Genomic DNA, 23,601 nt, shown 5'->3' with positions numbered 1-23,601 from the left:
TTAGTGAATTCACTATATGTCTGGTAGTGGCCTACAGGGTAATCATCAAACTCTCAATAAGATGTGGGGAATTCGTGAAGTGAAGTTAAAAGGCTGATTTGATTTTTTTTTGTGTGTGAAAGTGGCACTTGCCTATAGATTAAAGGATGAGCTAGGGGTGGATGGGTGAGAGGTGGGAGGATTGGGAAATACAAACACACTAACTTCTGTTTTTTAGCTGCCTTACTGACTATTAAAAGCACAAACACACTGTTGCGACCTACGCTGCCCGACGTCTCCACTCCGCCCACCTTACCTCTTTGGCAACTCCCTCTTTGGTTAATGGAAGTTTGGCTGCCATGGTGTCATCTTGCTGACCTCCTCCGGCGTTCCTGGACCGGCTAGACGCTGCCTTCCGCCATGTTCTCCTGAGGCCTAAGGGCGCGCATGTGGCCCCGACTCAAGTACCAGCTGTGGCGTGAACCTCAGGGGCATCCCCCTGAGATGACGTCATCATCACCAGATATTTAAGGTCTCTTGTTTTGCTAGCTAATCGAGTTAGCAAAGGGTTTCCTACCTAGCTTCCTCCAGGTATCGCTGTGGATGGAATTCGCTCTCTGCTTACCTTGCTACTCTGCCTCCTCGGACTTTACCAGGGGTACCCGCTCCTCAGGGGCCTCGCTCTCTCTCTTGCTTTTCAGGTCGCAGTCTGGAACCGGTACTCGCTCCTCGAGGGCCCACGTTCCCGGACCTGCTACCGAATATAACTTCTGCCAGAAAGTCACCGCTGCTTACAACACCAGTGAGTTACCATCGCTCTCTCAGAGCTTTCCCTGGAACCAGGTTCTCGCTCCTCAAGGGCCTACTTCATTCCAGCTCCGGGGCTGTTCCAAGAGACTATGGTGTGAGTGTTACCATCAAGGTTCTGTTCCTGAACTCTGCATACTCTGCCTACTCACTATCTCAGTTTCTCTACAGCTCAGCCATCCTGGGATCGCTGTTCCAATGCCTGAGGGACTACAGCCCAGCCGGGCTCTTCCAGCTCACTACTGCCACCTCTGGTGGTTCTTTAAAACAGTTTAATAAAAGAACTAGTGTGTGTCTGTCTCCCAACTCTGAGCCTGACCGGTGGTCCCTCTCGGGATCTTCCCCCGGGGGCATGGTCATCTGCCACCAGCCCAAGGATCCTCCCACATTTATCACAAATAATAACCACACTAAATAATATTCCCAAATAGTTTACTTCTCCCCAATACTTAAAATAAAAACAACAAAAAACAATTTCCCCAAGCAAAACTTACTGATTCCTTTCAGCCACCAGCAAGGTGATCCTCTCCTCTCAATGCTCCCACTGGATTGGAAACTGCATCTTTTTTTTCCAGAGGGGTGCAATTTGTAATCACTGAGGGCAGTGTAAGAGACAGGCAGCTGAGGCAGCAGCAGGGTAATGGGAGGCAGATAGAAACCTTTTGCTGGGGCATTTTTTGCCACCTCAAAATTCTTCCAATCCAGGCCCCTATAACTAGAAAATCCCAATACCAAGAATTAAGTAGGGCAAGGTCTCGAAGGACAGTGAATACTTTTTGTACTTCCCCAGATTTATCAATAAAGGTACAACAAGTGTTGATGCATTGGCGAAGTCTTCCTTTCTCAGCTAACATATCAAGGGCCTGTTGGCTTTGCAAGATTATTCCAAATAAAGATTTTATTTCTGTTTGCAGATTTTCTATTCCATGAATAGCTTCGTTAACTAGTGATTATACAATAGCTGAAACATTGTGGATGATAAGTTCTAATTCCGCAGCTCCTAACAGAGGAAATAAAGCTCTGACAAAACTATGACAGCCAGTTGATCTTACAACTAAGGGGTTGGTTTGAACATGAACATGTGGGATGAGAAGGATAAGTTAGGTTAAAATGAGACCAATTACATGCAGGAAAATGGAAAAATTGAGGTGTTTTGAAACCTCAATCCATGTCCCAGAAAGCAAACTCCTTTGGTAATTAATAAATTTGCTGCAGGATTATTTTTTTATAATTTAAAGTTTTTACTGATTTTTCCAGTAACAATCAAAACATTCACACAGAGCATGCTGCTGGATTTTTATTAATAGTTTCTAAATATCCCCTCATTGTAAAAGTTAGGGGTCGGATTTCTTTTTTACCAGAGGTATCACAACTTTGAGTAGGAGAGGTTGTTGTGTTCCGCGCCCACGGACGGCCGCGGGTGCGCCCCCCCCCCCCCCCCTCCACTTGAGCCATGGCGGCTGCGGCCTCGGCATCGGAGCAGACAGCCCTGTTACTGTGCCTGGTGCCGCCGTGCATTGACGCGGGCCTCCGGGCTGGCCGCCGGGTCAGGAGCCGTCCCTGCTCCTCCCTTGCGGCAGCTACCGGCTTTCCTCCGCGGCCCGAGATCCAAGATGGCCGCCACCATCTTAAGCGCGAGGCCGCGCCCCCTCACTAGAATTAAAGGGACCTAAGTCCTTTAATTACCTTCAGCTGCTTCCAATGATCCAGAGCAGAGGAAGTATAAAAGGAGGCTTGCTCTGCTCATTCCTTGACTTGGCAACTTCCTTGGCTAGTCAGGTCTGCTTGCTTCGGTGAGTTCTTGTGCTTTGGATCCTTGTTCCTGTTTCGTCTGGTGTTCCTGGTTCCTGACTTCGGATCGGCTAGCGGTGATTCTCTGGTGTGTGACTTCAGACTGGCAAGTGGTGATCCCTCAGAGTGTGACCTCGGACTGGTGAGCGACGACCCTCTGGCACTTGACCTCGGACTCTTCTTGACCGTTGTCTCCAAGGGCCCGCCTAAGTCCCAGCGGCCTGGGTTCCTATGGGCTCCTCCCGGGGTGACCGCGGGCTTCCAGGGGTGAAGCTCCAGTCAGCCCTTGCACCGAACTCTCGACCTCTCAAAAGTCCACCTAAGTCCCAGCGGTCCGGGTCCCTACGGGCTCCTCCTGGGGGGACCGCGGGCTTCCAGTGGCAAAGACACACTTCTTCTCTTCTAACGTCTCGACTCCTCGTCTGCCTCCCCAGTCGCCTCTGTCTTCAGTGCCAAGGGTCAGCTGGTCACATCTTCTGCTCCTGCCTCGCCACCCGATGGGAGAACCTTTGGATCTTCCTCCTAAGGTATTCCATCCTCCCGTCGGCCCAAGGGTTCACAAGCCTGAGCATAACAGAGGTAATATTTGATAAAAGGAAAAAATGTGTTTGATTAATAAAATGTAGGTGTAGTACCATTACGAAAATAATCTGAGCAATTCCAGACCTTTGGCATGGTCCTGGTACCATTCCAATATACCTTAATAGTTTCATTACATTTAAGTTCTGTAGAAGATACTTTTGCGTGTGACTTAACCCATTGAACACATAAGTTTGCAGAAGAGTCAGGAAGCTGTAGTGGGAAATATTGACACTGGATAGCATTAGAAATAGAGAAGGTGGTCTTATTCATTGAATCAAGAAGTGGACAACATGACCTACAGCTTTTTGTCCAGATTGGATGCAAATCCAACAGTTAGTTAAGTTGAAGGAATTGGCCCAATTCATAGTTAAAGCAGTATAAGTCTTTGTAAGGTAAGGGCAGTCCAATGGTATGCTACCGAACAGAAAATAAATATATAGAAATGCCATGGTGTGAACTTGAAAGGCAATAAGCAAAGGAGAATGGATTATTAGGCCCACACTCCTTGCTTTAAGAATTTGTCTGCTTCTGTTCCTGGTCTGTAGTTTTGTCTGCGGTCATCTGCTTCTGGTCCTGGTCTGTTATCATCTGCTTCTATTCCTGGCATTGGCTTGCAAGCTTTGATGTGGGAGACATGGATCCAGGCTTTTTTCTCTTTGACCTTTACAGCTGGGGATTGCAGGTTCAAGAGCCACCTTGGTTGCCAATTGTTGTGGTTCACTGAAATAAGAATACTTAAAACCAACAGCCTTAGAGAATACAAACGTCTTTTATTAAAATGCTACAAAATAATATAAGGTATACCTTGGAGAAAAAAGCAATGTGCTCTGCAAAGCACTGATATAACACTCTCTCTCAAATGAGTTTACTGATAGCAAGACTATTTGTATAATTTCTACACTTATTTCATCCACTCTCTAAGCTAGGTCGCAGAACTGTCAAAATTTCTATGATTGGTTTTCTATTATAAACAAATAATGGGCCAGATTTTATAATCTACACCCAATTTTATAACATGTGCGTACATGTTATAAAATCCGGGGTCGGCGCGTGCAAGGGGTGCACACTTGTGCACCTTGTGTGCGCCGAGCCCTATGGGAGTCCCGATGGCTTTCAAATTGGAGCGGCCTCGGAGGGTACTTTCCTTCCACCCCCCACCCCTACCTAACCCGCCCCCCAGCCCTATCTAAACTCCCCCGTTACCTTTGTTAGATAAGTTGCGCCTGCCTCTGGGCAGGCGTAGGTTGTGTGCGCCGGCCAAGTGCCGGCGTGCGATCCCCCGGCCTAGAGGGCCTTTGGAGCCCTCTGGCCATGCCCCCAGACCACCCCCGGAATGGTGCCCCGCCCCTTCCCGCCCCTTTTTCAAAGCCCCGGGACATACGCACGTCCCGGGGCTTGCGTGCGTCGCCGAGCCTATGCAAAATTGGCTCAGCGCGCACAGGAGCGGGTTTTCGAGGTTACACGCATAACCCTTTGAAAATCCGCCCCAATATTTCTATCCTCTCTTCTCTTTTTCCTTCTCCAAGTTTGGCCTCCATTGTTAAATGTAACTGTACCTTCTCTCACCTCAGTTCTGGTTCTTTGTTTTTAAGTTCTATGTATTTATTGCACCCCCGTTCTATGTAAACCAGCAAGATATGTTTTCATGATTGCCGGTATATAAAAACTCTAAATAAATAAATAAATAAATAAATATTAATGGACATACAGTAATTTTTTCTCAGCTTCCATGCTAATTATTCTCATCTCGTATATAAATGAGGTTATCTATGGCTCACAATTAGATGGAATGTAAACTGACCTTGTTTCTCTTCAAAAATGTTATAATCTTAGATGGAATGTCAACTGACCTCATATCTGTTCAAAAATGTTCTATAACCTTGTAGTTCTGCTTCTTTTATCTAACTTATAAAGTCTCTTTGTTTAGGAAAACAAGTACAAGGCTGAGACTATAATTTTGTTAATACTTACAAAACTGCTTATAATCAAAAACTTAGGAGAACAAGAATAACATCTTCATGTGTGACATGTCAAAAAGTGTTTAACTGTTTCTCCACTGCTTTCATGTCTGTGATGGGGGCTTGTAAGCAGCTCAATAAAACTGAGTCAACTACTTGTTTAAAGACAATTTTAGCTGCCCTTTTTCTCTACTCTGGCTTTACTTATGTTGCTGTTGAGATTATTAGCTCTATCACCTGCAGCATTTTGGCGCTATGAAGATTTTTTGTTTTGTTGTCTTTTTGAATCAGTAGTTGTTTTACTAGTTGTGTATATTTTACTGTTCTCTGCCCCGAACCACTTTGGGGGGGCAGGTAATAAATACTTTAAAATAAACAAATAGATAACATTTATTACAAAGAGCATTCAAGCTGCAGCCTCCAATCAGAATTTTTGAATCTTTGAGTCATGCTGACCCCTTGTCTCCAGTAAATATGGATTATGAGATGGATAGATTGGAGCATGGATGATGTGTATAAGTGCAAGGATGTAAGGTTCGGTTGCATAAATAGATGGATGAGTAATGGATTGATGAGTTTGTAGATGATTAGATCAGTTAATTAATGTGTTATAGGATGGATAAGATGCTTTGTTGACTTTTTGTATGGGAAGACGCACTGTATTCTTCTCTTTCAGTGATGTTCAAGTGAATGTATTTAACCAAAGAGTTATCAAACCTTCTGCTAATGTCATGGGCATGATACGAGGTAGCGTCGAGCCTGGTAAGTTCCACTTAACTGCATGAATGGTCTTTCTTCACTTGAAGAAATCTGGACTCTGAGCAGGCCACAATGACCTTTTCCTAGTTGTACTTAATAAGAAATGAGTTTCCTTTCAACTACAGTGGTCATCACTGGCTTTCAGAAGGAACTGAGTGTTCTCATTCATCACTAGATCAGTGACTATTGGGGGCCAATAAATTGGGAAAACAAAATTCTGCTAGTCATCAGGGACAACCTTGCCCATATATTTTTTTAATCTTTTATCCTCTTGTATGTGGGCCCTTGAAGTTCTGCTTCTCTTAAAGATATGTGTACTACAAGTTAAAGAAAGCTGGAACTTGCCCATTCAGAATTCAAACTTGAGTCAGAGTAAGCCAAGAAGTGAAAAAGCTAATTATAATATATCATGGACTGGGATTAATTGAATTGCCTCTTTTCCAGACAGGTATGTTATGTACGGCAACCACAGGGACAGCTGGGTCCATGGCGCTATAGACCCCAGCAGTGGGACTGCCGTGATGCTGGAGATCACAAGAATCCTGGGCAAAAAGCTGAAGGAAGGTAAGTAGTATTTGTTATGGGGTAAAGTGGGTACTATGGCACTGAGAAATCACAGGATGCAAGTTAAAACCCTGTGGAATAAGGTACATGCTCTTTGCTGTATTAAGAGTTAAAAAGTTAGCCACATAACTTGTGGGTGTGTAGTGGGCAGATCAGGGTGGAATGAGTTAGTCATACAAGTTGTGCGGCTAACTACAGATATTCGGTCTTAGCCACATAAATTATGCTGCTAAATTTAGAAGAGCCATAGAGCAGGTCTAAGCCAGTTACAACTTATATGACTAAGCACGGATATATATGCATTTATTAAACAGCTTAGCCGTGCCCCTGAATATAGAGAGTATACGTAAACGGCCAGCTTTGAGTATTGATCCACTTATTATCAGACTTACCAATGATCCATATTTTTTCATATTATAACAAAAGCAAACCAGAAAATATTACAAAAAAGAAATACACTACAATAATGCATCGTTTGCTATTAGAATGAATACATCACATCAACTCTTCTATATGCAATGACACAACAGGATTTTGTAATTGAAGCACTATCTGTTCTGGGTTCAGACTGTGCACACTGGCATTCTGCCCAGGGACTTTGACCTGGAGGCTAATCTCACTGAGGTCTACACTGAGTGCTACCTGAGGGGGCTTATCACCTGCATACACAGGATTACCTCGGGGGTCTACCCATATAAACACACACAATTACTAGGATTATACCTGGGGGTTTGACCCAGGAGCTTATCCCCTGCACAAATAGCCACACACAATTACTTTCCTAAGTACCTGGAACCGTGATATACTGAATCAAAGTTTGTGTGGACAAGTGCAAGGTATTGCATATAGGGAAAAATAACCCTTGCTGTAGTTACACGATGTTAGGTTCCATATTAGGAGCTACCACCCAGGAAAAAGATCTAGGCATCATAGTGGATAATACTTTGAAATCGTCGGCTCAGTGTGCTGCAGCAGTCAAAAAAGCAAACAGAATGTTAGGAATTATTAGGAGGGGAATAGTTAATAAAACGGAAAATGTCATAATGCCTCTGTATCGCTCCATGGTGAGACCATACCTTGAATACTATGTACAATTCTGGTCGCCGCATTTCAAAAAAGATATAGTTGCGATGGAGAAGGTACAGAGAAGGGCAACCAAAATGATAAAGGGAATGGAACAACTCCCCTTTGAGGAGAGACTGAAGAGGTTAGGGCTGTTCAGCTTGGAGAAGAGATGGCCGAGAGGGGAGATATGATAGAGGTCTTTAAGATCATGAGAGGTCTTGAACGAGTAGATGTGAATCGGTTATTTACACTTTCAAATAATAGAAGGACCAGGGGGCATTGCATGAAGTTAGCAAGTAGCACATTTAAGACTAATCGGAGAAAATTCTTTTTCACTTAATGCACAATTAAGCTCTGGAATTTATTGCCAGAGGATGTGGTTAGTGCAGTTAATGTAGCTGCTATTAATTGCATCAGTAGCATGGGATCTTCTTAGTGTTTGAGTAATTGCCAGGTTCTTGTGGCCTGGTTTGGCCTGTGTTGGAAACAGGATGCTGGGCTTGATGGACCCTTGGTCTGACCCAGCATGGCAATTTCTTATGTTCTTATCTATGCTGATGACGTGAAATTTATTTTTCTCTCTTGATGAAATCTTGAAGCTGCAGTAGAAAGGATTAATGAGAATTTGGGATTGCTTTTTAGGTGGTTTTTGAAAAATTATTTGATGTTAAATAAAGGGAAAATCAAATGGTTATATATAGGCATAGATGTTATCCCACAATGGTTACCCAAGTTAAAAATAGAAGGGATGGAATTGAGTGCTGGTTTCAAAGTAAAGTACTTGGGGGGTGGCTTGTGATGATCATTGGGGGTTTGATTCTCATATCTCTATGGTTGTACAGCAAGTTTTTTCCAAACTGAGGTTATTGAGGTTACAGGGGTATTTATCTCAAGAACTTTTCGGTTAGTGGTTCAGGCTTTTGTTTTACCCCAGATAGACTACTGTCATTGGCAGTTAGTGGGTTTGCCAGTCAAGAATATCCATTGGTTTCAGGTAATGCAAAATAAGCCCATGAGGTTAATCTATGGTTACCCTCAAAGGGTCAGTGCTGCTCCCTTGTTAAGGCAGCTACATTGGCTGCCAGTTCAGAAAAGAGTGCAGTTTAAGACTGTGAGTTTAATGTACAAGGGGCAAAGTATTTACAGCAGTTGAGATTTATAACCCTAGGAGAAATCTTTGCTCAGCATCAGAGATCTTATACAGTGTTCCTACAGTAGAGGAAGTTTCAAAGAACACAATTAGGAAGGGGCTTTTTACTGTCTCAGGCCCTGAATTGTGGAATTCAGCTCCAAGGGAGCCCAAATATTTACTCTTTAGGTAAAAAGTGAAAGCTTGGCTCTTTCTACGTTGGGCTGAGTATAGTAATGGTGGTCTCTCTGGCTTGTTGCAGGTAATTTTTATTGAGTTTTATTTTAAGTTAATTTTGTAATGTTTGGAGTTGTATGTTTTATTGTTGATTTTCTTATGTTATTGAACACTGTAGGAACCAGGGATCTCTCTTGAGTGAGCAGTTTAAAAAGAATGAATAAATAAATAAACTCTGTGGACCAGTAGACGAGTTCTAGCTCCCCTCTCCAATAAATTCACATTGGCCCCACCGGGCTGAGCTACTGCAATCCCCCCACCCCCCCCCCCCCCCCCCCCCCGAACCAAGGTGCTATGTTATTTTTTTGGGGGATGGGAAGCTGCTGAGCCCTTCTTCCCCCTCCTTTTCCATTTTGGTCTGCTTAAAAAAAAAAGCTTTCCTCCTATTTCCTTCCCACTCTCTCCGCACCTGCAATCAAAATGTTATCCACCCCCACTCTTCCCCCCTCCCCCCACCGGACCCCCAGAAACCCAGCCGGAGCGAGATAACATCCTATCTGCTCCCAGCTCCCAGCATTTACAGCGCTGATCTGATAAGACAAGTCCTATCAGATCATTACTGGAAGTGCCGAAAGCAGGCAGGATGTTACCTCCTTCCCGGCTGAGTTTCTGGGGATCTGAGGCGGGTGGGGGAGGGGGGAGCTAGAGGTGGGAAGTAGACAGGATTTTGATTGCAGATGGGGAGAGGGCTGGAAGGGGGCGATAGGAAAGATTTTTTTTTTAAGCATGCCAAAATGGGAAAGGAGGAGGTGGGAGCGTTCAGTGCCCCCCTCCTCAAAAACAAACAAAAAAAAAAGCACAGCACCTTGGTTCGCTGACCGCCTTGACCCTTGCCTGGACTCTGGATATGCTTGATTGCCACCTGCCTACGACCTTTGCCCGGCCTTGGACCACGTCCCCAGTCATTTATTTATTTATTTATTTGTCGAGTTTTATATACCGTCGTTCGGTTTCGCCGTCACAACGGTTTACAAAGTTTCAATGTTTAACAGAGTTTCCAAAGGTTCCTGTGGTTGTTAACATAGATAACATAGATATTGCAGAGACCCTCGCCTAGATCCTGCCGGCCCCGGCACCCAAAGGCTCCCCCCTAGGGGGAACATGGGCTGGTAAAGGTGGAACTCCTCGGTCTCTGCTTCGCCTGCGTCTGCCCTGCTGACGGTGAGAACGCGCAAGGCTCCTCCCTGCAGGCAGAGCCAATCTCACCTCATCAGCCCAAGGGACCACAGACACAACAGTTCTGCAAAACGTTTCTTCCAGCTTTCACAGAATCCTTTAAGAAGCTGCTCAGCAGGTTCACAAAACCCAGTGTTACTGCTGAGTCTTCAGTGTTTGACGTAGGTATAGAGAATCCTTCAAACCGCTTAGAAAACCAGAGTCGGTCTATTCATTGGTTTCACAACAAGCGGCACATTGACACAAGAGATGTAAATAAGTTTTACACTAATGTGATGAGTTTCTACATGGCAGCAGCTTGTTATTTTCAGAGGATGCCAACTCATGATCCCATTTTGAAAGAAGCAACTCAGATTTTTTGATGTCCCTAAAAGAATGGAAATAAGCTTTAAGTGCTCAGATTTGTTTGCTACTTTGTACTTTAAATTCTTTCATGGATACAAAAAAAAAACTTACTATTGAAAAACTTACCTATTCGGTTACTCTCCAGATCCTTCCAAAGAGAGAAATTAATCTTACTAAAATGCTCTGGAAGGTTCCATAATGTTGTAAGAAAGGAAAGGGTTAACTGAAACTTACAGAAAACAGTATACCAGACATCGACCCCCAGAGAAATTATAGAGTAAGAGAGACATAGTTTGCTATTCTGCAGAACCTGTCCACCTGAAGCCAACGAACAACTCTCTTCAACAATATGACCCAATAGTAAAACTGAAAATCTGGCAAAAGCCAGCCTGTCCCCATATATTTAATAATTTTTTAGGTACTCTAGGTCTCATTCCTTGCCATAGAAAATCATCATTGCTCCATTAACGTCCCTAAAAAAACATGCCTGGATTAGTGAGTGGTGGCATTTCAAACATAAAAGTTTAGGACAGATGAATACGAGACTCCAAAGAGGAAGTTAGGCTCCCTGCGGGTCTTGTACCTATCTGGGGAAGTAAAAATTATTCTCTTTACCTCTTCATGTCTCACTTCTAATCCCCAGCTCTATCATTGACTGTGGGTAACTGTTGGGTGAGCCACTTTACCTCCTTATGCCTCAGTTTACGCAACTGTAATTGTGTAATAATTATAACAACGTTCCTTCTCCCTGTCCATGTCTGGAAATTCCTACTCCGTCCAGGTGTCCAGGGATATGCTACCATGCCATGCACCCAGAGACGGCTGTGCACATGTTCCTGCAATATTCACCTGTAAAAAAACCAGGATCCTGCTCAGGGAGAAATCTCCCTGTTGCTATTCCAGAGTCAGCCAATAAGTAGAGGGATCAAGACTGATGTCTTAATGGGTCTTGCTATGAAACTCCTCACCCCCCAATGTGATTTCTTTCATGCAACACCATGTGCAATGATAATGCCATTCATGGGGGGGGAGGTCATTTACTTTTTCCCATAGACACAGAATGTGAGAAAATCCTTAGTAAATCAGGCCCTTAGATTATAAGCCCTCTGGGGACAAGGAAGTTCGTACTGCCATCTGAATGTAACTTGCTTTGAGCTACTAGTGGAAAGGCATGAGCTAAATCTGAAAGAAAGAAATACAAACTGAGAAATTATAAAAGAAATAGCACCCCTACTATTGCTGATAACCCTAATCCATGGGCTGCTGATTCTCCCCCCAGGGAGCTGGAGACCTCGGCGATCAATCATATTCGGCAGCTGGGGGGCAGAGGAGTTCGGACTGATTGGTTCCACGGAGTTCACCGAGGTGAGTTCTGGAGGTCTGACATATCTGTACATGCAAGACGGAGGCAGATGCTGCTCCTGCTGCTGTTCTGCTTTTACCCAACAGTATACACCACGCTGAATGAGACAAATGTGGGTTGAGGTCAAGAAGGGTTATTACAGTTGGTCTCTGCTTTTGCCTAGCTCCAACTGGATTTGTACATAGAAACACAGAACCTGAAAGCAGATAATGACTTCAGGCTCCATTCACCTCCTTTTTTTTTTTCTTTCTGCCAAACACTTTGACGTTACTCTGATCCCGTCCACTGCCTTCAAAGAAAACATCTGGTTGATGCAAGCCCAGCAAATAAGGTCCCTTCTTGACTTCTGGGTTTTCGTTTTAGTGGGTCTGCACTGCAGGTTCCCAGGTTAGTTGCATCCTGCAGAGGATCCCCATCACCGAGCAGTACACTCAGATCAGAGGGCATACAGCACATGCAAGCAGGGAGTTACTGCAGCACATGAAGTGCCCCCAGCCGCTGCAGGTTCAGGCCCTAGCTAATGCCAACCTACGCAACTCACCGGCACTGGATGGCAAAGCTCAGAATGCCCCCCAGCAGTAACACCTTCATCACAAAGCCATGCAGAGACAGCCTGCTGAAGAAGCCTGTTTCTCCCCTGCAGGAATACTACAGTAAACTACGAGACAGAGCGGTTGCCTATATCAATGTGGACATTGCCGTCTTTGGTGAGTAGTGGGGGTTTGTTCCCTTCTCTCTCTTCTTTCCATTCTCTCTTTCTCTGGCCTCCTTTTCCCCCGGTCTGTCTCTCTCCTATGCTGTTTAAGAAGACATAAGTACAGAAGAAAAGAGGGGGAAAGTCAGGAAGGGAAGGATGGAGGAAAAGCATCGAGACAATGAGAAAGAGAGAGTAAAAAGGAAGTAGAAAGTAAGTGAATGAATGTGTGGGAGAAGGCTGGAGAGACAGAGGGTGACTACAGTCTTCCCTTTGCTGGAGTCCAAAAACATCGAGCCACATTCCTCTGTGCTTTCACTAAGAGCTTTCTCTGTACCAGCTGCCAGCTCTAACAGACACATTCTCTGTCTGCTTTCAGCCAATGCTACTCTGAGAGCCCAGGGGACACCATCAACACAGAACATCGTTTTTACTGCAGCCAAGCAGGTAAATACCTACCTGATTCAGCAGAGACCAGTAAATATGTGCAGGTTAATGCCCACCTTGTACAGAAGATGCCTGTTCTTAAATGCATGCATCCTACAGCACCAACAGTTCAATGCATACATCATAGAGCAGATAGAATATATATGTTCACATCGATTCTAATAAAATCTTGGCAACAGAACAGAAGGGTAATACAAGAGGAGCCTACAGAAGCAAAGACCAGCTGATGCTGGACAAAAACATTATGACCAGCTGTATAAATAGCCAAAACCTCAGAGCAGTGTGGAGAGCCTTTGATAGTATCTCACACTCTTGGATAATAAATTGCCTTGAAATATACAAAATGAACCTTGTACTGATAGAGTACATTTACTTATTTCACAATTCTTATATTCTGCAAATAACGACATAATATGCTAAGCAGATACCAATAGGTACATAAATCATCAGTAAAACTAAAATTAAACTGACAAACCACAAGACATACAAAACTTCTAGATTAACAATTAAAAGCCTGTGAAAATAAAAAAAGTTTCAATATCTTCCTAAAATGGACATAGTCTGTACGGACACATACCTCTTCAGGCAACTCACTCTACTTTTGTGGGCCAATAACAGAAAAAGCTTGTGATCGCATAGACTGCAATCGGCTATTCTTCAAAAGAAGATACTTATTTATATATTTATTTAAAAACATGTCTTACCCACCCTTCCTACTTTCAGGGCGGAATACAACAATACATCCATAGTAATTCACATTAGACAAACAATAATAAAACAACATTGGTCATGAATGAATCTAAAACAGAGTGACCTGATGTCTTAAAGATAGAGGCAGTAATGGCTGTGTTATCCTTCAAAAGCTTTCTTGAATAGATGGGACTTCAAAGCCTTTTTAAAGAACTTGTACTCTTTCCCTTGTTTCATCTAGGTTTGCAGTTTTTGGCGAGGGGATATCTAACAAGTTTTGATTGGAGGACCGTACAGATTTGGCGGGATTGTAAATTTTCATAATTGCAATAGCCCAAGGGAATGCAAATTATTGATGAGTGAGTGGATAATGGTGATCAGTTTATATTGGACTCTGTAGGATATTGGAAGCCAATGAAGGGATTGTAAAACGTGGGTAATGTGGTCACGGATTGGAGTGTCAGAAGGCGTGCTGCAGAATTTTGGATGATTTGAAGTGGCCGGGTAACATAGATTGGAAGACCTATGAAGAGAGAATTACAGTATTCGATATTGGAAAATAGCAGGGCTTGCAGAGCTATTCAGAAATCATTAAGGTTAAGAAATGGTTTGAGATGCCATAGCAATCTAAGTTTATGGGGCCTTATCACTAGCAGGCCCCATACTTTGGAACACAGTGCCTCTAAAGATCAGATTGCAAAGAGATCTCAAAACATTTAAGAAAAGTTTAAAAACATGGCTTTTCAAACAAGCATTTTATAAAGAGACGGGAGAATAGAAAATATTTAGGAACAGGCAGAAGAACGCCGGCGCACAGTACTTAGGATTGTACAGTAGAGTGGTCCACAGTACTTAGGATTGTACAGTAGAGTGGTCCATCACTATAAACATAATTGTAACACTATGAATAGTGAATTTTACCCGTGAACAGTACCTTACTGGTACAATTGGTCATGACCTACTCCACTAACAATTGATTGTCTTTAATGATATATTGTAACCGAACCTTTAGCGGCACCTGTTAGAATGTACTATTGCACGCCCTCACCTACATTAATTTATGTGCCTACATGTAAACCGTTGCGATGGTATATGACTAAGCGACGGTATAGAAAAGATTTTAAATAAATAAATAAAGATGAAGTTTGTATCAGGGCTTTGATATGATTATTCATTGCGAGTGATGGGTAGATAGAGATACCGAGATTACTAGGGATGCACACTGATTTATTTTTGTGACATTTTCGTTTCGGGTCGTTATCTGTTTGATTTCATTTTTAAAATGGTTCAGGAGTTGATTATTTCAGGTTTCCCTAATTTCGGAGTTAGTGCACGCTAACTGGATGTTGTTTACATTTGTTACCAGGCACTGGCCATCCCCCCACAAACACCACCTTGCAAACTTGGCAACATAAACCAGTAACATCCAGTTAGTGCGCACTAAGTCCTGTTTGTGCGCACTAACTCCGAAATTAAGAAATCTATTTAGTGTACACTAATATCCAGTTTGTGTGCACTAAGTCCCGTAAGAGCACACTAAGTGCCTAATATATGAAAACTATATTTAGTGTGCACTAACAGGGACTTAGTGTGCACAAACTACATGTGCACACTAAGTCCCGTTAGTGCACACTAACATGAAAACTAATTTTTCTGAAATGTCATCATTTTTTTCATTTTGTGGAGCTCCTGAAACAAGATGAAATAGACAATGGCAACTAAATTGTCTATTTCATTGAAGACGAATGCACATCCCTAGAGATTACGGATAGTATTTGAGATTGGAGTACATTGGTTTCTGAAAATTACATTTTTGGCATATTTAGATCTGAAAATATAGACAATATCATGATTTCTGTTTTACTCAGTTTCAGTACAAGCTTGTTTTGATTCAAATTTGAATAGTGGAGAGACATTGTATAAGAAATTCCTCAGTTAGATTCCAAGTTTTTATGGGAAAGAAAAACTGAATATCATCAGCATAGATTTTGTAGTGTACTCCAAGGTCAGCAAGTATATGACATAGTGGAGTCATATAGATGTTAAATAATGCTGCAGATAATGCAGAATCCTGGAGTACACCAGAACTCATCAATTGCCAACTATTTGTAGAGTTGCCAACTTTGATTTGTTGGTATCTATGGGAAAGATACGATGTGAACCAAGATAATACATGACCAGACAGCCTAATGATTCCAGTTTTGATAAAAATATTTTGTGATCAATTGTGTCACATGCTGAGGATACATCAAGGATTACAAGAATGTATTTTATTCTGCAGTCAAAGCCTCTTCTAATGATATCAAAGGTAGATAAAAGAAGAGGTTCAATGCTATGGTATTTTCGGAAACTTAACTGATACTGGTCTAAAACATTGTTAGATTCAATAAAAGAATTGAGTTGTAATAACATAGCAGCTTCAAGAATTTTGGTAAGATAGGGCAGTGAAGAGATTGGACAATAGCTAATAGCGATGGATCAGAAGAGGTTTTTTTCAATATAGGACGAACAAATGCTCTTTTTAATGGTTCTGGAATTGAGCCTTGTTCAAAGGAAGCATTGATAAACTTAGTGATGAAACCTGGAGTTTTTGTTTTAATTGACTTTAGTAAAGTCGTTGAGCATGGGTTCAAGGGGCGAGATGAGTTCATATTACTAATTATGCGTATTACCTCAGGTTCAGTTATCTCGATGAATTCAACCCAGATAGTGTTATCTGGAGCGAACTCATCACTGATGTGATTAGCTGGAGCTTGAAATGAATTTCTGACATTGTCTATTTTGTCAATGAAATATGTTGCAAAGGTCTCAGCTATATTCTTACCTCGGACAGGGGGTGGCATAATTAGGGAACTTGTAATCGGTTTGATGATCTGATTAATGTAATGATATAGTCTACAGTTGTTGAATGATTTGATGAGAATATATTTAGGCCTTTTAACTTTTGTAATGTTATCTTAGCATATTTTTAAAGAGTTGATAGCTTGCCTTATTATGTACATTTGGGTAGCGGCACCACGGCCTGGATTGCACATTGCAATAAGATTTTCAGACTTTGCGATAAGTGCCATACCTGTTGTATTTCCTGCATTCAACCACTGGGGGACCATTGTTAATGGTCCCAGGGAGCTCTCTCTCTCTCTCTCTCTCAGCCTAGCTTGATATTACCCAGGTAGAGAGTCCATCAAACTAGGTTGAGAGAACATTGCACAAATCTCATCTTTGGGTGAGTTTCCTCACTCCGAAGGTCATCAAATCTTCACAAGGGAGCACTGTTCTGTTCGTACATCTAATTTTGAATGTCAAAGTGGCCCCTATCCCCTACACTAATTTCTCAGCCTAGCTTGATATTACTAGATATCACCTTGAGTTACTAGGTGGGGCCTCCTATAGAGATATAAATACCTACCTAGGATGAGGGTATTATGGCTAGTCTGTCTGTCTGTCTCTGCAATAAACTGCCTATTACCATAAAACACACCCCTTTTCCTATCGCATGTAATATTTAGTGCATTTTGATAAATCCGGGCCAATGTTAGGAATTATTAGGAAGGGAATGGTGAATAAAATGTAGAATGTCATAATGCCTCTGTATTGCTCCGTGATGAGACCGCACCTTGAGTACTGTGTTCATTTCTGGTCACTGCATCTAAAAAATGATATTGTTGCACTGGAGAAAGTACAAAGAAGGGTGACCAAAATGATAAACAGGATGGAACAGCTCCTCTATGAGGAAAGGCTAAAGAGGTTGGGGCTATTCAGCTGGGAGAAAAGATGGCTGAAAGGGGATATGATGAAGGTCTAAAAAATCATGAGAGGGCTAGAATGGGTAAAACTGTAGAAGTTATTTACACTTTTGGATAATAGAAGGACTAGGGGGCACTCCATGAGGTTAGCAAGTAGCACATTTAAAACAAATTGAAGAAAATTCTTTTTCACTCAATGCACAATTAAGCTCTGGAATTCACTGCCAGAGGGTGTAGTTAAGGCAGTTAGCTTATCTGGGTTTAAAAAGGTTTGGACAAGTTCCTGGAGAAGTCCATAAACTTCTATTAATCAAGTTGACTTAGAGAATAGCCACTGCTTTTACTGGCATTAGTAGCATGGGATCTATTTAATGTTTGGGTACTTGCCAGGTACTTGTATCCTGGATTGGCCACTTTTGAAAACAGGATGCTGGGCTTGATGGACCCTTGGTCTGCCCCAGTATGGCAACTTCTTATGTTTTTATCCTGGCTTATGAATCAGGTTCATTCCTGTGAAGGAAAACAAACCCATTTGGAGAAACTGCCCCAACAGAAACAGATAAATACCTGTTTCCTAGAATATGGGCAGGTCAATGTGTACCTCATTCAACAGAGACAACATGCACCAGTAAATATGCACCATGTTTAGCATGGGCAGACAAACACAATCGTATACACACATGCACACCTCTTTGTACAGCATGAGCAGATAAACAAACACATACCCCCTTTTATAGCACAGGCAGGTAAATATATACACAAACACACTCCTTGTACAACATCGGCAGATAAACATGTGTACACAAACTCCCACACTCAGTTTACAGCACGTACAGATGAACAAATGCACACATCCCTTGTACAACACAGGCTGATGAATACATACACACACACACACACACTCCTTGTACAACACAGGCTGATGAATACAAACACACACACACATACACACACTCCTTGTACAACACAGGCTGATGAATACACACACTCTTTGAACAGCACGGGCATCTAATCTCACACACATGCACATCTTGAACAGAAAAACAGGTAGGTAGTAGTTACAGCCAATTCTCTTTTCTGTTTCAGGTAAAAATCCCTACAAACGCATCCATTACAGTTTATGAAAACTGGAAAAATCACTTCAACAGGACTAGCTCACTTCATGGACTAGTACCAAGGTCAGTCCTTTCTCCCTCCCTCCCCAGACATCCTGCTATCATATAATGGTATCAGATGCCAAGCCCTAGCTGCAGATAATGACAGGATTGGTCAGATCTGAGTTCTATCCCAAATTCACATCTTGAAAACTTCTGCATTGTGCCGTCTTCTTATATTTATCCTCTAAGAGTCCCGTTTCTAGTAGGCAATGGCTTGAGATGAGCTCGTCTCATAAACAACTGAGAGAGTGTGTGTGTCTGCATATCTATGTCTAAGTGTGGGCGTGTATACTTGTGTATATGTATCTATCTAAATATAGTCTGTATTGGTGCGTTATGTGTGTGTGTGTGTGTGTGTGTGTGTGTGTGTACGCATCTCTGTCAGCAGCAACAGTGATCATAATGCAACCAAATCTGATATAATCACTGAAGGGAAAATATTAAATAAAACTACTGCAGTAGCATTCAACTTCAAAAAGGGAAACTGATAAAATGAGTCAGGAAGAAACTTAAAGGAGTAGATGCAAGGATTAAAAATCTGCACAAAGTGTGGAGATTGTTTAAAAATGGCAATTACAATAATTCCCCCACTTTAAATATATCAAGAGAAACACTCAGCTCAGAATTATTCCTCTGAGACAGAAAGCTCTGTCTTTCAAAACATGAACCATGTTGGGTAATGGTAGAAGATATCGGCACACAAAGCTTTGGCCAATCCACAGACAGCATATTTACATAGCCTCTTCATTGTTTTTTGGACTCAAATCTAGAATTATGTTGAGATAAGTACAGATTTTTTTTGCAAATATAAAAGTATGAGTGAAAAAATGCCTTCTTGAATGTAGGCACAGGAGCATACCCAATATTATATTGGGTATTGGCGATGAAAGAGTTACTGTTGAAGCTATCAGCAAATGGCGTGAGCCTTAAATATGAAGGTCGTAATTTTTCTATTACCTCACTATTGTAATTCTCAATAGAGTGTTTCTCTTGATTTATTTAAAGTGGTGGAATTATTTTAATTGCTATAATTTAGAACGTTTTACCCTCGGACCTAGGATTGCTTAAAAATATCATCTTGGAAGCCCAGATAAAATACAGGGTGTTTCAAAAAGATGAACCCATCATGAAATATATTGCATTGAAATTGGGTCCATCATTTTGAAACACCCTGTATATTTCACGCATTAAAAAAGGTCAAAGAAAGACCAAACAACTGCCAGCATGGTTAAATGGTGTTGCAAAAGAAGCTATTAAAACCAAAAAGGCATCTTTTAAAAAATGGAAAGCAAGTCCAAATGAAGAGAATAGGAAAGAGCACTGGCACTGGCAAGGTAAAAATAAAATATTAATAAGGCAAGCCAAAAAAGAATTTGAAAAGAATCTTGCTACAGAGGCAAAAAAACTAATAATAAAACCTTTTTCAAGTACAGTTCCTATGGCACCTGCTCTGGCACCTCTAGTAAGGCCTACTATTTCCATGCTTCAGTTGACTCCACCTCTGATATAGTTGCGATGAAGAAGGTACAGAGAAGGGCAACCAAAATGATAAAGGGGATGGAATAGCTCCCCTATGAGGAAAGGCTGAAGAGGTTAGGGCTGTTCAGCTTGGAGAAGAGACGGCTGACGGGGGATATGATAGAGGTCTTTAAGATCATGAGAGGTCTTGAACGAGTAGATGTGACTCGGTTATGTATACTTTTGAATAATACAAGGACTAGGGGGCATTCCATGAAGTTAGCAAGCAACACATTTAAGACTAATCGGAGAAAATTCTTTTTCACTCAATGCACAATAAAGTTCTGGAATTTGTTGCCAGAGGAGGTGGTTAGTGCGGTTAGTGTAGCTGGGTTCAAAAAAGGTTTGGATAAGTTCTTGGAGGAGAAGTCCATTAATGGCTATTAATCAATTATACTTAGGGAATAGCCACTGCTATTAATTGCATCAGTGGCATGGGATCTTCTTGGTGTTTGGGTAATTGCCAGGTTCTTGTGGCCTGGTTTTGTCCTCTGTTGGAAACAGGATGCTGGGCTTGATGGACCCTTGGTCTGACCCAGCATGGCAATTTCTTATGTTCTTATGAGGTACGATGGGGATTGCACCAAATGTAGAGGCTTCCTGAATCACTGTTGGATGCAATTTGAATTGCAAGCATCTCTCTTTCCATTTAATCGTGTCAAAATTATCTATATCTTGTCCTTGTTAGGCAGTTCTGCTCTAACCTGGGCCTCGCCCGTCTGGGAGAAAGATGACCCACTCCCAGGGGATCTGAGCAACTTTCTGTGAGAATTTCACATGATTTTTGATAAGCCTGGTCACACATTGTCCATGGCCACAGAACTTCTTCACATCAGATAAGGGTCCCGGCTCTGTCGGAGAATGTGTGTTCATTTTCATATGTTGACATCTGAACTGCAATGGGGCAATGATATCTTAACAGCCATCTTCAGGCAAGGGCTGTTGGAGCATATCAAAGATGAGCTGGCTGGCTGGGATTTGCCCATATGCCTGGACCTCAGATTTCAAGAACGGGCTTGAGAGAGGAGCCTAGCTCGGCATCCCATTCACCTTGCCCCTAGTTTCCAGCACCTTGAGGTCTCCAGGTCACCTCCTGAGTTAGGACCAGTGCAAGAGGAATCTCTGCAAATAGATCGCCTCAAGTTGTCCATTAAAAAAAAGCAGAGGCATCAACGCCTATATTGTGCCATACTTGGGCACTTTGCAAATCACTGCCTGGCCAAACTGGGAAACTCCACAACCTGGTTCTGGTAGGAGAGGCCATCCTAGGTCAACCATCCATCTCTCCACAAATTCTAGTACCAGTACATCTCTCATTCGGGGACATCTGTGTGATGTACAAGCCTTCCTTGATACCAGCGCTGGAAGCTTCATTCACAAGTCCTTGGTACATCACTATGGGATCCCGACTGTTCCCTTGAACACTGTGCTCACAGTCTTGTCGGTTCATGGAGAACCTTTACCTGGATGTGTCACTAGGACCAATGTTTTGCTCACCATGTGGACATGCCTTCTGCATGATAGACTTAGTTTTTGGGTACTTGCCAGGTTCTTATGGCCTGGATTGGCCACTGTTGGAGACAGGCTGATGGGCTTGATGAACCCTTAGTCTGACCCAGTATGGCAATTTCTTATGTTCCTATGTGTTACGCAACGTGGACAATGCAGTGATCTTAGGCCTACCTTGGTTCATGCTGCACCATGCTCCAGAGATCACCAGATGGAGCTCTTGCTGCCATGAGCAAAGTCTTACCAAGATCCCACCTGTTGTGCAGCTCGCCTGAACAGTCACCCCGGAGCTACCAGGTCTGTTACCACAGTATGCAGAATTTACGGATATGTTTAGCAAACAGTCGGCGGAGGTCCTGCTACCACATCGCTCCTACGACTGTCCTATTGACTTGATTCCAGGGAAGGTACCAGCCAAAGGTAGAGCCTCACCGCTCTCTGCTCATGAAACAGAAGCCATGTACAAATATATCAAAGAAAATCTGGACCAAGGATTCATTTATCCTTCCTCATCACCTGATGGGGCTGGTATCTTTTTCGTAGGTAAAAAGGTGGTTCGCTACATCCTTGCATTGACTACTGGGGACCCAATGCAATTACCAAAAAGAACCAATATCCCCTTCCACTGATCACAGAGCTCTTTGAACACCTCAGAGAGGCGCAGATGTTTACCAAGCTTGACCTGTAGGGAGCATACAACCTGATTAGGATCTGTGAGGGAGATGAATGGAAGAATGCTTTTAATACCAGAGGTGGACACTATGGTGATGACCTTCAGGTTATGCAGCTACCCCATGGTCTTTCAGTTTATGATCAATGAAATTTTCCAGGTTCTTCTCTACTGCCATGTGGTGATATATCTGGACAATACCTTAGTCTTTTCAAAATCATTGCAAGAACATGTGAAGTAAATCTTCCAGAGTCTCCGGAAGCATCACCTTTATGCAAAATTAGAAAAATGTACTTTCAACTTCTGGTGATGTAACCTGGCTAAGAAGTTGCATGTGAGAGGAGCTCCATACGGGCCTATGTTTCTGCTCTCTGGAAAGTAGCGTTGGCATCCAGTTCCATGCACAATCATTATTAAAAGAGGAATCCTATCTTTTTCAGTGGAAACCTGTTTTTTTTTAGGGCGGCATGACCACAAAGACACAGAGAATGAGTAGAGAGAAAATCAAACTGTCTGAATCACAAATGGCATCAGAGATTGAGAAGGCTATGCAGGAAATGAAAGCAGAACTGATTCAGGAGATATGGAGGAATGGTTCAGCCTGATTCGAGGTCAAATTGAATAAATTGCAATCCTCAAACAATGAACTTAAGGAGGACATGGAGACGCAGAGAAACAGGGTGGATGGCCTGTAAAAATCAGGTGGTCTCACAAGAAATGGTAACTGATCGGCTGGAATCTGAATTGAGTGCTATTAACTTGGTATTAAAAAATCTAAATCATCTATTATATCAGATAGAAGTCCACCATATTTTATAGCTTAAGAGTCAACTATTCTGACAAGCAAATAAAGTGGGAAGATTGAAGGCACATATGGTAAAAAATATCAAGCCCAAGAATTTTATCACTGCCCTAAGGGACAAGAAAGATGATTTACAGGTATCTGCTGGATCCATTAGCAAAATAATACTTGATTATTGTCATGATTTGTACTCTAGTAAACCACCTAATGAAGACATCTGTGCAAGCTTTTTTGAGAATTTGAGTTTACCTCAAATCTCTGATACACAGGTACAAATGCTGGAGAAACCTATAACTCAGTCAGAAATTACGATGGTAATTAATGAGTTATCCCTTACTAAGGCACCAGGACTAGATGAATTTGAGGCAAAATTTTATAAGATTCTCAAAGATGATGTTGTGATCCCATTACAAAACATGTATGATTGTGGTTTGCAAAGAGGTGGTTTCAAATCTGATATGAATCAGGCCCTTATAACAGTATTTCCTAAACCAGGTAAAGATTTAACTCAGGATCCTACCATCCTATGTCTTTAATAAATGTGGATTTAAAGATTTTGTCCTCCATCTTGGCCACCCACTGTTATTGTTTTGAGGTGTTGAAGTGGATTCTT

The 23,601-nt window shown here is 42.2% G+C and overlaps 1 protein-coding gene across 1 annotated transcript in view; it reads left to right on the top strand.

The window, feature by feature from the left end:
- Window positions 1–23,601, top strand: part of NAALADL1 (N-acetylated alpha-linked acidic dipeptidase like 1) — an 88,524-nt gene that overhangs the window by 42,845 nt on the left and 22,078 nt on the right. Inside the window, exons 8-13 of the mRNA XM_029613250.1 lie at window positions 5,794–5,879; window positions 6,321–6,440; window positions 11,672–11,757; window positions 12,399–12,462; window positions 12,829–12,896; window positions 18,419–18,510. Coding sequence (XP_029469110.1) covers window positions 5,794–5,879; window positions 6,321–6,440; window positions 11,672–11,757; window positions 12,399–12,462; window positions 12,829–12,896; window positions 18,419–18,510 — 516 coding nt within the window. The remainder of the gene's footprint in view (window positions 1–5,793; window positions 5,880–6,320; window positions 6,441–11,671; window positions 11,758–12,398; window positions 12,463–12,828; window positions 12,897–18,418; window positions 18,511–23,601) is intronic.

The sequence above is a fragment of the Rhinatrema bivittatum genome, chromosome 8 (assembly GCF_901001135.1).
Source record: "Rhinatrema bivittatum chromosome 8, aRhiBiv1.1, whole genome shotgun sequence".
NCBI lineage: Eukaryota > Metazoa > Chordata > Amphibia > Gymnophiona > Rhinatrematidae > Rhinatrema > Rhinatrema bivittatum.
This window is presented reverse-complemented; position numbering and strand designations above follow the sequence as displayed.